The 13969-nt window shown below is 42.2% G+C and overlaps 1 protein-coding gene across 1 annotated transcript; it reads right to left on the bottom strand.

The window, feature by feature from the left end:
• On the bottom strand, window positions 1–8353 carry LOC112260538 (tRNA selenocysteine 1-associated protein 1-like). Its single transcript, XM_024435726.2, has 9 exons — window positions 8172–8353; window positions 6987–7084; window positions 6152–6251; window positions 5639–5691; window positions 5301–5432; window positions 4710–4829; window positions 4306–4552; window positions 4103–4148; window positions 1–547 (listed from the first exon to the last, which is right to left on the bottom strand). Exons 1-9 carry the CDS (start codon window positions 8205–8207, stop codon window positions 405–407), a joined length of 975 nt encoding a protein of 324 aa, XP_024291494.1. The 5' UTR covers window positions 8208–8353; the 3' UTR covers window positions 1–404.
• Between the last annotated feature and the right edge of the window lie 5616 nt (window positions 8354–13969).

The raw sequence follows: 13969 nt of genomic DNA on the forward strand, positions 1-13969 counted from the left end.
TTGAATTACAAGCTTAAATTGAAGTTTAATCTGCAAAAAATAAAACGAGTTAAAACTAAATGTTCTTTCTTCCTGAAAATAAATACAAACAAATCATGTCTGGGAGATGACAACCATTGATTACTTCATTTAATCAAATAAAAAAAATGCAGTGTCTGAATCAAACAAACGCACTGCCAGAAAGACTTAGCTATAATTTAGAAGGAAAGTTTAGTGCAGACCGGAAAATAACATTACTTCCATAAAATAAAAATAAAAAATGGGAAGGATGTGAACAATATATACAAATGGCAAAGGCAGTAGTGAAACATGCTGTGTGTCTACTGGTGATAAAAAAAGACATTTTCTGCACGACTTTGAGTTTAGTATGAAATATAAAAGGGTAGAGGACAAGTTGAAACAGATCAGGAAGTAGAAAAAGGCGGGATTTCTGACGTGATGGTATCCAGTGGCTGCCAGTGACAGTCCATGAGAGAATCGTAGAGCTCCTCGCTCCTCTCCATGTATTCTGTGTTCAGTGCATCCACATCCAGCTGAGGGTTGGGGTCTGGCAGGGGGAAAAAAAGAAAAAAAAGAGTAAATAAGCCAACAAGCCAAGGCATTGGTCACAGCAGTGATCTTCAAGGCATTCCTTGTCAAACACCAAACATTACTGTAAAAAATAAAGAAAATCTATACACTACCGTTCAAAAGTTTGGGGTCACTTAGAAATGTCCTTGTTTTGAAAGAAAAGCAGATTTTTAGTCCATTAAAATAACATCAAATTTATGAGAAATAGTGTAGACCTTGTTAATGGTTATAAGTGGCTATTGTAGCTAGAAACAGCAGATTTTTTATGGAATATCTATATTCCATAAAGGCCCATTATCAGCAACCATCACTCCTGTGTCCAATGGCACATTGTGTTTGCTAATCCTAGTTTATGATTTAAAAAAGGCTAATTGATCATTAGACAACCCTTTTGCCATTATGTTAGCACAGCTGAAAACTGTTGTTCTGATTAAAGAACCAATAAAACTGGCCATCTTTAGACTAGTTGAGTATCTAGAGCATCAGCATTTGTGGGTTCGATTACAGGCTCAAAATGGGCAGAAACAAAGAACTTCAATTCTGAAACTCGCCAGTCTATTCTTGTTCTGAGAAATTAAAGCTATTCCATGAGAGAAATTGCCAAGAAACTGAAGATCTCGTACAACGCTGTGTACTACTCCCTTCACAGAACAGTGCAAACTGGCTCTAACCAGAACAGAAAGAGTGGGAGGCCCCGGTGCACAACTGAACAAGAGGACAAGTACATTAGAGGGTCTAGTTTTTGAAAGACACCTCACAAGTCCTCAACTGGCAGCTTCATTAAATAGTACCCGCAAAACACCAGTCTCAACGTCAAGGAAGAGGCGACTCCGGAACAGGTTAACCTGTTATGGCTGCAATCCCGATATCGATATGACAACTACCAGTGAAAATAGAGGGCGTCAAATTCAAACCACAGAAATCTCATAATTACAATTCTTAAAACATACATGTGTCTATCATTTTTAAACTATTCTCGTTGTTAATCCCACCAAAGTGTCCGATTTCAAATAGGCTTTTCAGCGAAAGCACTACAAACGATTATGTTAGGTCATAAGACAAAAAGTGCTTTTCTTTCAAAAACAAGGACATTTCTAAGTGACCCAAACTTTCGAACGGTAGTGTGTGAGATATATGGTGGTAAGTGCACTTGATTCTTCAGCCCTAGCGCCGGGAAGGCAAAGTGATCCCATTTTTAATCCTTTCATGTGACTGAAAGTGGAACGCCGCCTATCCGGCAGGCCATGAGGACAAATCAAGTACACCTATAGGCCTACCGCAGGCCAATCAGATCTCCGTGTCTGCAGTTTCCACAAGCCATAGACTAAAAATAAACCTTGAGCGCACAGAAAAGTTGATACCGTGAGATAAAACTTAAAACCATGACTAGCGACAGACTGAATGAATATAGCAAAGAGCTGCTATTTTTATGGATGGTTATGGTTAAGTTACTCAGCAAAGTGAACACTGTTATAAGCCATAAAATGCACGTTCTCCCAACTTCCTCTCGCGCTACAACCAGCACTGCAACCACAATGAATAAGTAAAGCAAAGTGTTCCGATAAGCTTGGGTTATTATTAGTGCCTTGTATTTTTCAATGTTGAGGAATATTTCACTTTCTCCAGTCATAGGAGTAACATGAATTGGTGCATAAGGCAGAAATAATGCAGTGTGACTTGAGTGTAGCATTCAGCTGGAAGACTGTGCCCCCTTTTCTCAGCGGAGGGAGAGCCAGTGAGTCAGGTAAGAGGCAGCCTCACTGCTGTCCGTCCCTCACCTCGCTGACCAATTACCAATACCAGTGTGTTGATATACCTAACATTTGTTTTATATAATTTCAAAATGGTCTGAGAAGAACATTGGCAGGGCAAGTCAAGCATAGCCGATATGGAGTGATAATGTATTGCGCCTACTGCACAAACCTCATTGCTACAGAACTGTTAAAGTGTAAGTCTTAAAATAAATAAAAAATAAAATCTGAGCGGTGGATCTCGGCTTGCATTTTGACTCAGAAAAGGTTAGTGACCAATGTTTTACAGGGTCAATGTAACAGAGTCAGGCAATGGTAACAATACATTTAACTTTTTCACACTGGAGTTCCAAATATCTAACAGTCAACCCCACGTGAGTTGTTTTATGCACGTAATGTCAGAATGCACGCACTGTTCCAAAATGTGATTATTACGCAACAGGACAGTTAACGTGTTCCCTGCTAATTAGTTTCAACTTGTCAATTTCAAATAATTTTTTAACGGTTTGAATTGGTGTTTACTACCTCATTGACATAGAAGTAGTCCATTTTAGCGATGTGGACAATGTATGTTTGAGGCTTTACTGAGCCAGATAAACTTCTCTCTTCGAGGAGAGCCCACCGCACTTCACTCATGTTAGCGCAGATAAAGTATGCATATATTTGTGCAGTCCTGCAAGAATTGGAACACTTTCTTGCGCTCGCTTTGCATTCCTTGTTGTTTTCCTTATACATAATAACCTTGGACATGTGTGCATTCCTATCAAAGTAAGTTCCTTATTTTCTGTATATCGTGTTGTCGTTTCTACTGTTGGCGCATACAGTATGTATGGAGCATAATGTATTCACAGTTTTATTCACGTTTTCAATTACTGGTGACAAATAATATATTCTGATTATTGCGTATATTGTAATGGACAACTATGATGTGTGTAAAATACTTTTTGAAGGTTGTACTGATTATAATGAGCTAAGCTATTTGCCAGCTATGTGTTGCGCCATGTTTGTATACATTATATAACGCATTCTGGGTGTCACGTAACCGGTCAGACCAAAAGATGGTATAATGACTTGAAGGTATGGTTCACTCATCTTTCAGGTAAACTTCCGTTAGTGAATTGAAGCGAATGATTGTAGACGAGACACCCCCTTCAACATGCATACTATAAATAGACCAAACTCATCTTGTCTCCTCATCTTTGGCTGATGCGGAAAAAAAACAAGCATGGCGGCACGCACAAACTAGCCATCGTCGAATTACTTTCGATTTCTAGAAAGTGTTTTACTCAATTATTTTGATTAATGGTGAGCACACCTGTGATGTGATTAATTATAAGTAGTAATTGCTAACTAATTCATTTTGTAGTTTGTCAGCCGAGAGTTATAAAAATGTGACTGGTTGTGTTATTTCAATCTTTCCTCAGAAAGCGCTAGGACAAATGTAGCCCACATTTTTCCGGTTTGGATGATTGTGTTACGCTGTAGCTACTTCTGTGAATGTCTGAACACTGTATCCAAAAATAAACTGCTCACATTCTGAACATAACTTTGTACAGACTGTTTGTGCAAAATGTTTCTGAAAAAAGTGGCCAGCTCATCATTCAAAACTGGACGTTCTAAATAAGCGTTCTAATCACAGTCTGATCATACGCTACAGGGACCACTGTAGAGCGATCACACCTGTGTGTTGGAACATGTGAAAAGGTTAAAAGAAACAAATAACTTATCTGCAGCACATTGCATTTTCCTTTAGTACATATAATAGGATAGTGAGGACTTACCTTCTGCTGCCTCTTCTTCAGGCTCATCTGTGGACTCCTGTGTTTGCTAATGGGAAGAACAAGACAACTGAAATTAATCATTGTGAACCGTTGAAGATGACTGTTAGCAATCTTTTTTTTTTTTGACATATCATTACATTAAGGGATAAGGTACGGGGGGAATTATGAGGGGAAGATCCCAGGAGCTTGTCAGGAAGCCTTACCTCGGAGGAAGTCTGCATGTCTGTGGGCATGGGGGGCATGCCAATGGGAGGTGGGGGTCCCATCATCCCATGGGGGCCTGGAGCAGGGTACCCTCCATAGTGACCATAGCCACCATAGTTATAGCTGTTGTACTGGTCATAGCCCCAATGAGGGTAGTAGTTCTGGTTGGGTTGTTGATAGTACGGCTGTTGGTAATTGTTGTGGTAGGAGTTGTGGTTCTGGTTGTTATAGCTGTTCATTTTATGGCTAAAAAGCAAGGAAACATGGGGGGGAAATGATGTTAGGTTCAGCGGATGTCAAGTTAGGAGGACAATCATGCATATGAGATCAACTTTCAACAAAGAGTGACCGGCATGACACTAATCAAACTAATCAAATAATTTCCACAGTAATAGAACCATACCTCTTGTTCACAGCTATGCTGATCCTGATTGGTTTCGTCCCCAGGCCTGTGGCGTTCTGACACTCATCGATGGCTTTCTTCTGTTCGTTCTCGTCCTCAAACTTGATGAAACCATAACCTCTGCGAGACAAAGCACAACACTAAAACCCTGAGCACACATTCTCTCCGGGCTCACCTTATCATGCTTATCAAACACGTAATTAATTAGAAAACAAAAATGGTATGGTAGAACTGAAACTTGTTGTTTTACTTTTAATATGAAGTAGCATCACTTCAATTGTGAGTTGCTCTTGCTTACCCTACATGGGGAAAACAATAGTTTTAGCATAAATGTCAGAAACAAACCTTTTCCAGTATTTTGGGGAAAATATACCAGCGGTGAAGATACGGAAGACACAGATATGTCTCCACACAATCCAATTAAACAAATACATTGTTAAAAATGTCATGCGATTTTACAAGGAATTTAAATGTAATGAAATGTCAGATTAATCCATCTGAAGCAGAAATTACATTCAAATTGTGTTCAAATCAGGTGGTGCATTACCAGCATCACCAAATAACATGACTATGTCTGTTCAGCGCTCATACCTGGAGTTCCCATACTGATCAGAGACCACTTTCCCTCCTTTGCAGGAAGGGTACTTCTTCAGGAAGAACTGATGGAGCTGGTAGTCATCCACCTCTGAAGACAGATCTCCGACAAAGACTGAAAATTCCAGGCTGAGCAGAGCCATGAGAGGGACAGAGAGCAAGAGAGATAACCAAGGTGTACTAAGTTACCAACATCAATGCATTGAGCGGTTTCTTTTGTTACAATCACTTTTTCTGTAGGTGGAAAATATCACAGAGCAGTGTACATAATAAACACACTACTGCAGGTTCCAACAGAAGAATGCCTCAAAATGAGGAAGAAAGTTCAGGCTTACCCAGCTTCTGGCCGTTTCCCGTAAGTTGCATAGTTTAACTTAAACTTTCTGGGCTATACAGGAAGAAAGAACAAGCAATCAAGAACCTTCAAAGACAAATGCGTGTAGTAAGGACATATTGCTAGAAAATAAAGAGTATATTAGAAAAGGACATTTTATTTGGTTTACATACCTCCACCACCCAGTACAGGCTTTATCCCATTCGTCAGTTAGTTCCTAACAGAGTTTATTCACCAGCTTCAAACAAAGTAAATTTACAAACAGCCTCAACCACCACCATCAGGAAGAAAACGGAGCTCAGTAACTTGGCTGTCATGTAAATTTGAGATATTATGTTCCATCAACCTCAAATTAAGGTGGGGGCCAATGATAGTGAAGCTCCGCTATCCACAACACATTTTGCAAAAAGCATCAAACTAAAACGAGAGGGTGGTTGTCCACTAATACATCATCAGTAAGTTGTTTAAATGAACTATGAATATTAGAAATGTCAAGCATGTAATGAGTGCTCACCGGGTTTGATCCAGGAACAAGCTTCCCATTCAGTCTGTGAACGCATCGGTCAACGCTGGCTTCGTCTGCCATTTCCACAAAGCAATAGCCTGCCGATCCTCTGTAGCACAAGAGATTGTATTAGTGACAATATGATACACCCACAGTTTTAGGTTTGACTTTGTAGCTGATGGGGTCCAATTAGATTGTATTTTGATCAGTGACAGATGCACATTTGGGCATGTATTGGCTTGATCTATGTACAATGCCACAGTGTGTTTTACAAACTGGTCAGTGGCCTACTTTCAAAGGAGGAAACAAATGCTACACACTAGCCCATTCATATATGCTAACTACCATTAGCGCCTACTGATTAAGGCAATCTTCCCAGGGGACTTTCATTACACTTGCTCTAAATGTTAAAGAGTAGGAAACATGAGTTTTTAATAACCAAAGTAACAGTGTGGTCTGGTTATATTCATTAACCTATTTGAGGATATCTTCGGAACTACCCACATCAAACTTTTTTTTCGACATCATATGGAGGATCTACTCTGTGCTAGTAGATGTGCTACTGAGTTCGTATGCTAGCTAGCTCAAGCTGGCAAATGTTACTCACAACTCATGCTCTTCACAGGCTTGTTATCTAGTGGGAACCTGATAGCATTGCAGGCTCTGGTGCCTTCTTGTTGTGAAAATCATGCCTGCTTGCTCTAACTGTGTAACAATGGTACCTCGTCTATTCTCCTTTTTGTTTTGTCAACTTTTAGGCTGAAAACCCTATGGAGAGAAGGGTTTGAGAGCTAGCTAAACATGATATCACTCACTACATTAAACACGTCTGTGATTAACATACCCCGTTACTCTGTGGGTAATGATCTTAACACCATACGCCGTCTCGCCCATAGTGCTGAAGGCCTGTTTGATGAAATTCTCATCCATGTATGGGTCCAGCTATATAGAAAATAAAAAAGATTGAGTAGTTGTCTGTAAGATATACACTTAAGCAATAAGGCCAGAGGGGGGGGGGGCATTTGGCCAATATACCACAGCTGAGGGCTGTTCTCATGCGCAAAGCAGAATGCATGGACACAGTGCTTAGCAGTGGTATATTGGCTATATAGCACAAACCTCTGAGGTCACTTATTGCTATTATAAAACTGGTTAGCAACATAATTTAGAGTTGTAAAATTAGATGTTTTGTCATACCCATTGCAATCATAAACCAGGTGGTTCACGCCCTGAATGCTGATTGGCTGAAAGCCATGGTATATTTAAGCAATAAGGCCTGAGGAGGAGTGGTATATGGCCAAAATGCCACAGGCACCTCATGGGTTTGTGATAGATGGCCAATATATCATGGCTAAGGGCTATGCCCAGGCACTCCAGAGCTGCGTTGTGACGAACAGCCCTTAGCCGTGATAACGTTATATTGGCCAAATATCACACCTCAGGTCTAATTGCTTAAAATATCCCATTCATATCCATGAAATGTACATAAAATATCCCATTCATATCCATGAAATGTACAAACTCAAGCCTGGAAATTGAGATTAATGTAGAGAGAATACTGATAGATAAGTGATAGACCTACCTAGCTAGCCAAAGTGCTAATGTGGCCAAAGAATTACATACAACAAATGTTAACCCACATTTCAACCACCCAGAAGTAGTAGTTATTAGGTGCTAGTAGTAACTAACTACTAATAGAATATTACAAGGTGCTGCCATAGTAACGTCAGGGCAGCGTCAACATAACGTTAACAAGCAAACGTTAACCAAACTGTCGGGAACGTTAACGTTACTTTAGAGAAGTAAACACTGCGAATACACCATTGACTGTATTTCTTATCCTGTTTTTAAAATAACACCATACACATTACCGTTATGTCTCCCAAAAAGTTGTTGTGCGGTATCTAACGTTAGCTAACTAACGTTAGTAAATTACGTTGCTAAAATAGCTAGCTAAAACAATTGTCTGTGCTAAAACGTTTGTTACCAGTAACGTTACTGCAAAATTATTCAAACAGAGCGAACATACATCACCCATCCAAAGGCTTGTCATTCTGTTGAACATCTTGATGGTTTATTGTCGGAGGGTCTCCAATAAATGCGAATATGTAAGTTAGGTAGCTTCGTCAACGAAAGGCTGGCTAATAACTAACGTTAGCTAGCTCCTCCTTACGAAACTGGCGTTGTTTCAAATGGCTGCGTCGTGAAATTATGCGAGGTTTTCTTCTTCTACTTCTATCCTATATCATGACATATGGCGGTCCGCAAACCAACTTTAAAAGTGCATGCCGCCACCTACTGTACTGGAGTGTGGGGTCAATCACAGTTTACAACATTTCTAAATCCTACCTAACTCAATACTTCTGAGAAAATAAAAAAGAGCCCTACTAACTTCTAATAGATGCTCTCCCATCCTCACCGGCTCTGACACTTGCAGGATGTGGCAGGGCTTGCAAACTATTACAGACTACAAAGGGAAGCACAGCCAAGAGCTGCCCAGTGACACGAGCCTACCAAACAAGCTAAATAACTTCTATGCTCTCTTCGAAGCAAGTAACACTTAAACATGCATGAGAGTATCAGCTGTTCCAGATGACTGTGTGATAACACTCTCCACAGCCGATGTGAGTAAGACCTTCAAACAGGTCAACATTCACAAGGCGGCAGAGCAAGACGGATAACCAGGTCAGCATACGCTGACCAACTGGCAAGTGTCTTCACTGACATTTTCAACCTCTCCCTGTCTGAGTCTGTAATACCAACATGTTTCAAGCAGACCACCATAGTCCATGTACCCAAGAACACTAAGGTAGCCTGCCGAAATGACTACCCGACCCGTAGCACTCACGACTGTAGCCATGAAATGCTTTGAAAGGCTGGTCATGGCTCACATCAACACCATTGTCCCAGAAACCCTAGACCCACTCCAATTTACATACCACACCAGCAGATCCATAGATGATTCAATCTCTATTGCACTCCACACTGCCCTTTCACACCTGGACAAAAGGAGAATGCTATTAATTGAATACAGCTCAGCATTCAACACCATAGTGCCTTCAAAGCTCAAATCAAATTGTATTGGTCACATAGACAAGGTTAGCAGATGTTAACCTCTTGAGCTTATGGCCGAATACTGCCCCCGTTGGAGGAAGTGCGTGCCCATAGTAAACTGAAAATATTTTTTTCCAAAATTGATAATATATGCATATAATAATAATTATTGAATAGAAAACACTCTAAAGTTTCTAAAACCGTTTAAATTATGTCTGTATGTAAAGCAGAACTCTCAGGGCAGCCTTTCTCCCAAACTCTCTCTTGTCAAGAGAAAAGTTGGGTCAACTTTGACGTCATCGCCCCCACCCTTCCCAGGCAGCTACCGATCTGGGAACAGTATGTATTTGTTCAGCGCGATGTCTGCTTTCAATTGGCACGTTCATTGTTTGAATTTCGCGCTCCCTCATCCTTTGGCGGGCGAAAATGCCCGGGTCACTCTCACATACATGCACTCTATTGCGCGCGGCCGATTTGGGGAACGTTCTTTTCCAATAGACACCAGTTGAAGCCGGTTCGTTTGTTCGCGATGATCATTGTTTTACATGATAAAAACATCATTTTGCTCGATTCTGCACTTAGTTTGACCAGTTTAGTCGACATATAATATGTAATTTTGAAGTTTTGATGCGCAAGAGTGCGGGACCAGAAGGAGCAGAAGTTATTTTGGGTGCATTTCAGCAAATGCTTGTGCTTCTAGTTCCGACAGTGTAGTAATATCTAACAATCCAACAATTCCCCAACAACTACCTAAAACACACAAATCTAAAGGGGTGAATGAGAATATCTACATATAAATATATGGATGAGCGATGGCCGAGCGGCATTGGCAAGGTGCAATAGATGGTCTAAAATAGAGTACATACAGTTGAAGTCAGAAATGTACATACACCTTAGCCACATACATTTAAACTCAGATTTTCACAATTCCTGACATTTAATCCTAGTAAAAAATTCCTGTCTTAGGTCAGTTTGGATCACCACTTTATTTTAAGAATGTGAAATGTCAGAATAATAGTAGAGAGATAGGGTTGAGGTCAGTGCTTTGTGATGGCCACTCCAATACCTTGACTATGTTGTCTTTAAGCCATTTTGCCACAACTTTGGAAGTATGCTTGGGGTCATTGTCCATTTGGAAGACCCATTTGCGACCAAGCTTTAACTTTTGGGGTGCTTTGCTGCCTCCTGCAGGATGATGCTGCCACTCCTGTGCTTCATGGTTGGGATGGTGTTCTATGGCTTGCAAGCCTCCCACTTTTTCCTCCAAACATAATGATGGTCGTTATGGCCAAACAGTTCTATTTCTGTTTCATCAGACCAGAGGACATTTCTCCAAAAAGTACGATCTTTGTCCCCATGTGCAGTTGCAAACCGTAGTCTGGCTTATTTATGCCGATTTTGGAGCAATGGCTTCTTCCTTGCTGAGCGGCCTGTCAGGTTATGTCGATATAGGACTCGTTGGACTGTGGATTTAGATACTTTTGTACATGTTTCCTCCAGCATCTTCACAAGGTCCTTTGCGGTTGTTCTGGGATTGATTTGCACTTTTCACACCAAGGTACATTCATCTCTAGGAGACAGAACACATCTCCTTCCTGGGCGGTATGACGCCTATGTGGTCCCATGGTGTTTATACTTGAGTACTATTGTTTGAACAGATGAACGTGGATCTTCAGGCGTTTGGAAATTGCTCCCAAGGATGAACCAGACTTGCGGAGGTCTACAATTTTTTCTGAGGTCATGGCTGATTTCTTTAGATTTTCCCATGATGTCAAGCAAACAGGCACTGAGTTTGAAGGTAGGCCTTGAAATACATCCACAGGTACACTTCCAATTGACTCAAATGATGTCAATTAGCCTATCAGAAGCTTCTAAAGCCATGACATCATTTCCAAGCTGTTTAAAGGCACAGTCAACTTAGTGTATGTAAACTTCTGACCCACTGGAATTGTGATACAGTGAATTATGAGTTGAATAATCTGTCTGTGAGCCTCCCGGGTGGCGCAGTGGTTACGGGCGCTGTACTGCAGCGCCAGCTGTGCCACCAGAGACTCTGGGTTTGTGCCAAGGCTCCGTCGTAACTGGCCGTGACCGGGAGGTCCGTGGGGCGACGCACAATTGGCATAGCGTCGTCCGGGTTAGGGAGGGGTTGGCCGGTAGGGATATCCTTGTCTCATCGCGCACCAGCGACTCCTGTGGCGGGCCGGGCGCAGTGCGGGCTAACCAAGGTTGCCAGGTGCACGGTGTTTCCTCCGACACATTGGTGCGGCTGGCGCGCTGTGTTAAGAAGCAGTGCGGCTTGGTTGGGTTGTGTATCGGAGGACGCATGACTTTCAACCTTCGTCTCTACCGAGCCCGTACGGGAGTTGTAGCGATGAGAAAAGATAGTAGCTACTAAACAATTGGATTCCACGAAATTGGGGAGAAAACGGGGTAAAAAAAATTACAAAATTAAAATAAATAATCTCTGTGAACAATTGTTGGAAAAATGACTTGTGTCATGCACAAAGTAGATGTCCTAACCGACTTGCCAAAACTATAGTTTGTTAACAAGAAATTTGTGGAGTAGTTGAAAAACGAGTTTTAATGACTCCAACCTAAGTGTATATAAACTTACGACTTCAACTGTACATATGATATGAGTCATGTAAGATATGTAAACATTATTAAAGTGGCATTATTTAAAGTGGCATTGTTTAAAGTGACTAGTGATCCATTTATTAAAGTGGTGGGTCTCAATGTAGGCAGCAGCCTCTCTGAGTTAGTGATACCTGTTTAGCAGTCTGATGGCCTTGAAATAGAAGCTGTTTTTCAGTCTCTCGGTCCCAGCTTCGATGCACCTATACTGACCTCGCCTTCTGAATGGTAGCTGTGTGAACAGGCAGTTGCTCAGGTGGTTGTTGTCCTTGATGATCTTTTTGGCTTTCCTGTGATATCGGGTGCTGCAGGTGTCATGGAGGGCAGGCAGTTTGTCCCCGGTGATGCTGTGATACAGCCCGACAGGATGCTCTCAATTGTGCATCTATAAAAGTTTGTCAGGGTTTTGGGTGACAAGCCACATTTTTTCAGCCTCTTGAGGATGAAAAGGCGCTGTTGAGCCTTCTTCACCACAAGCCCACTATTGTTGTGTCGTCTGCAAACTTGATGATTGAGTTGGAGGCGTGTATAGCTACGCAGTCGGGGGTGAACAGGGAGTACAGGAGGGGGCTGAGCATGCACACTTGTGGGGCCCCAGTGTTGAGGGTCAGCGAAGTGGAGATGTTGTTTCCTACCTTCACCACCTGGGGGCAGCCCGTCAGAAAGGCCAGGACCCAATTGCACAGGGCAGGGTTGAGACCCACGGTCTCCAGCTTGATGATGATCTTGGAGGGTACTATTGTGTTGAATGCTGAGTTGTAGTCAATGAACAGCATTCTTACATAGGTATTCCTCTTGTCCAGATGGGATAGGGCAGTGTGATGGCGATTGCATTGCCTGTGGACCTGTTGGAGCAGCATGCAAACTGAAGTGTGTCTAGGGTGGCCGGTAAGGTGGAGGTGACATGATCCTTGACTAGTCTCCCAAAGCACTTCATGATGACAAAAGTGAGTGCTACAGGGCGGTAGTCATTTAGTTCTGTTATCTTTGCCTTCTTGGGTACAGGAACAATGGTGGCCATCTTAAAGCAAGTGGGGACAACAGACTGGGATAGGGAGCGATTGAATGCTCTGAGGATGTGGCTAGGAATGCCGTCTGGGCCGGCAGCCTTGCGAGGGTTAACATATTTAAATGTTTTAATCACGTCGGCCTCAAAGCGGGCAAAGAAGCTAAGGACCCTGGGACTAAACACCTCCCTCTGCCACTGGATTCTGGCCACCCCCAAGTGGTAAGGGTAGGTAATAACACATCCGCCACGCTGATCCACAACACGGGGGCCCCCAGGGGTGTGTGCTCAGCTCCCTCCTGTACTCCCTGTTCACTCATGACTGCACGGCCAGGCCCGACTCCAACACCATCATTAAGTTTGCTGATGACATAATATTTGTAGGCCTGATCACCGTCAACGATGTGACAGCCTATAGGGAGGAGGTCAGAGACCTGACCGTGTGGTGCAAGGACAACAACCTCTCCCTCAACGTGATCAAGACAGCTGATGCTACTCTCTGTTATTAACTATGCATAGTCACTTTAATAACTCTTCCCACATGTACATATTACCTCAATACCGGTGCCCCCGCACATTGACTCTGTACGGGTATTCCCTGAATACAGCCCTGCTATTGTTCTTTTCTGCTGCTCTTTAATTATTTGTTATTCCTATCTCTTACTTTTTTGGGGGGGGGTGTGTATCTTCTTAAAACTGCATTGTTGGTAAAGGGCTTGTAAGGTATTCGGCGCATGTGACAAATAATTTGAAAATCCCTTCCAACCCCCCCAAGCTCAATGACCCAACAATTCAATCTTTCCCTCTCTTCAACAATGTTTTAACTAGGCAAGTCAGTTAATAACAAATTCTTATTTACAATGACATCCTACCCCGGCCAAACCCTAACCCAGACAACACTGGGCCAATTGTGCACCGCCCTATGCTGCTCCCTATTATGGCCGTTTGTGATACAGCCTGGAATTGAACCAGGGTCTGTAGTGGCACCTCCAGCACTGAGATGCAGTGCCTTATATCGCTGCGCCACTCAGGAGCCCCAATATAACACCTGCTCCACCATTTCATCAACCACACACTCCAGACATAAACCATTCACATTCTTGACAACCAAATGTAATGAGTTCAATGTA

The sequence above is a fragment of the Oncorhynchus tshawytscha genome, linkage group LG10, assembly GCF_018296145.1.
Source record: "Oncorhynchus tshawytscha isolate Ot180627B linkage group LG10, Otsh_v2.0, whole genome shotgun sequence".
Lineage (NCBI taxonomy): Eukaryota > Metazoa > Chordata > Actinopteri > Salmoniformes > Salmonidae > Oncorhynchus > Oncorhynchus tshawytscha.

What these genes read in the sequence shown, in the direction of transcription:
- LOC112260538 (XM_024435726.2), bottom strand. Translation starts at nt 8,207, where the DNA reads ATGTTCAACAGAATGACAAGCCTTTGGATGGGTGAT. An exon ending in TTGTTCCTGGATCAAACCCG is followed by an intron (nt 5,692 to 6,151) that starts GTGAGCACTCAT and finishes CTTCCTGTATAG; the next exon opens with CCCAGAAAGTTTAAGTTAAA. An exon ending in ACATGCAGACTTCCTCCGAG is followed by an intron (nt 4,149 to 4,305) that starts GTAAGGCTTCCT and finishes TCTTCCCATTAG; the next exon opens with CAAACACAGGAGTCCACAGA.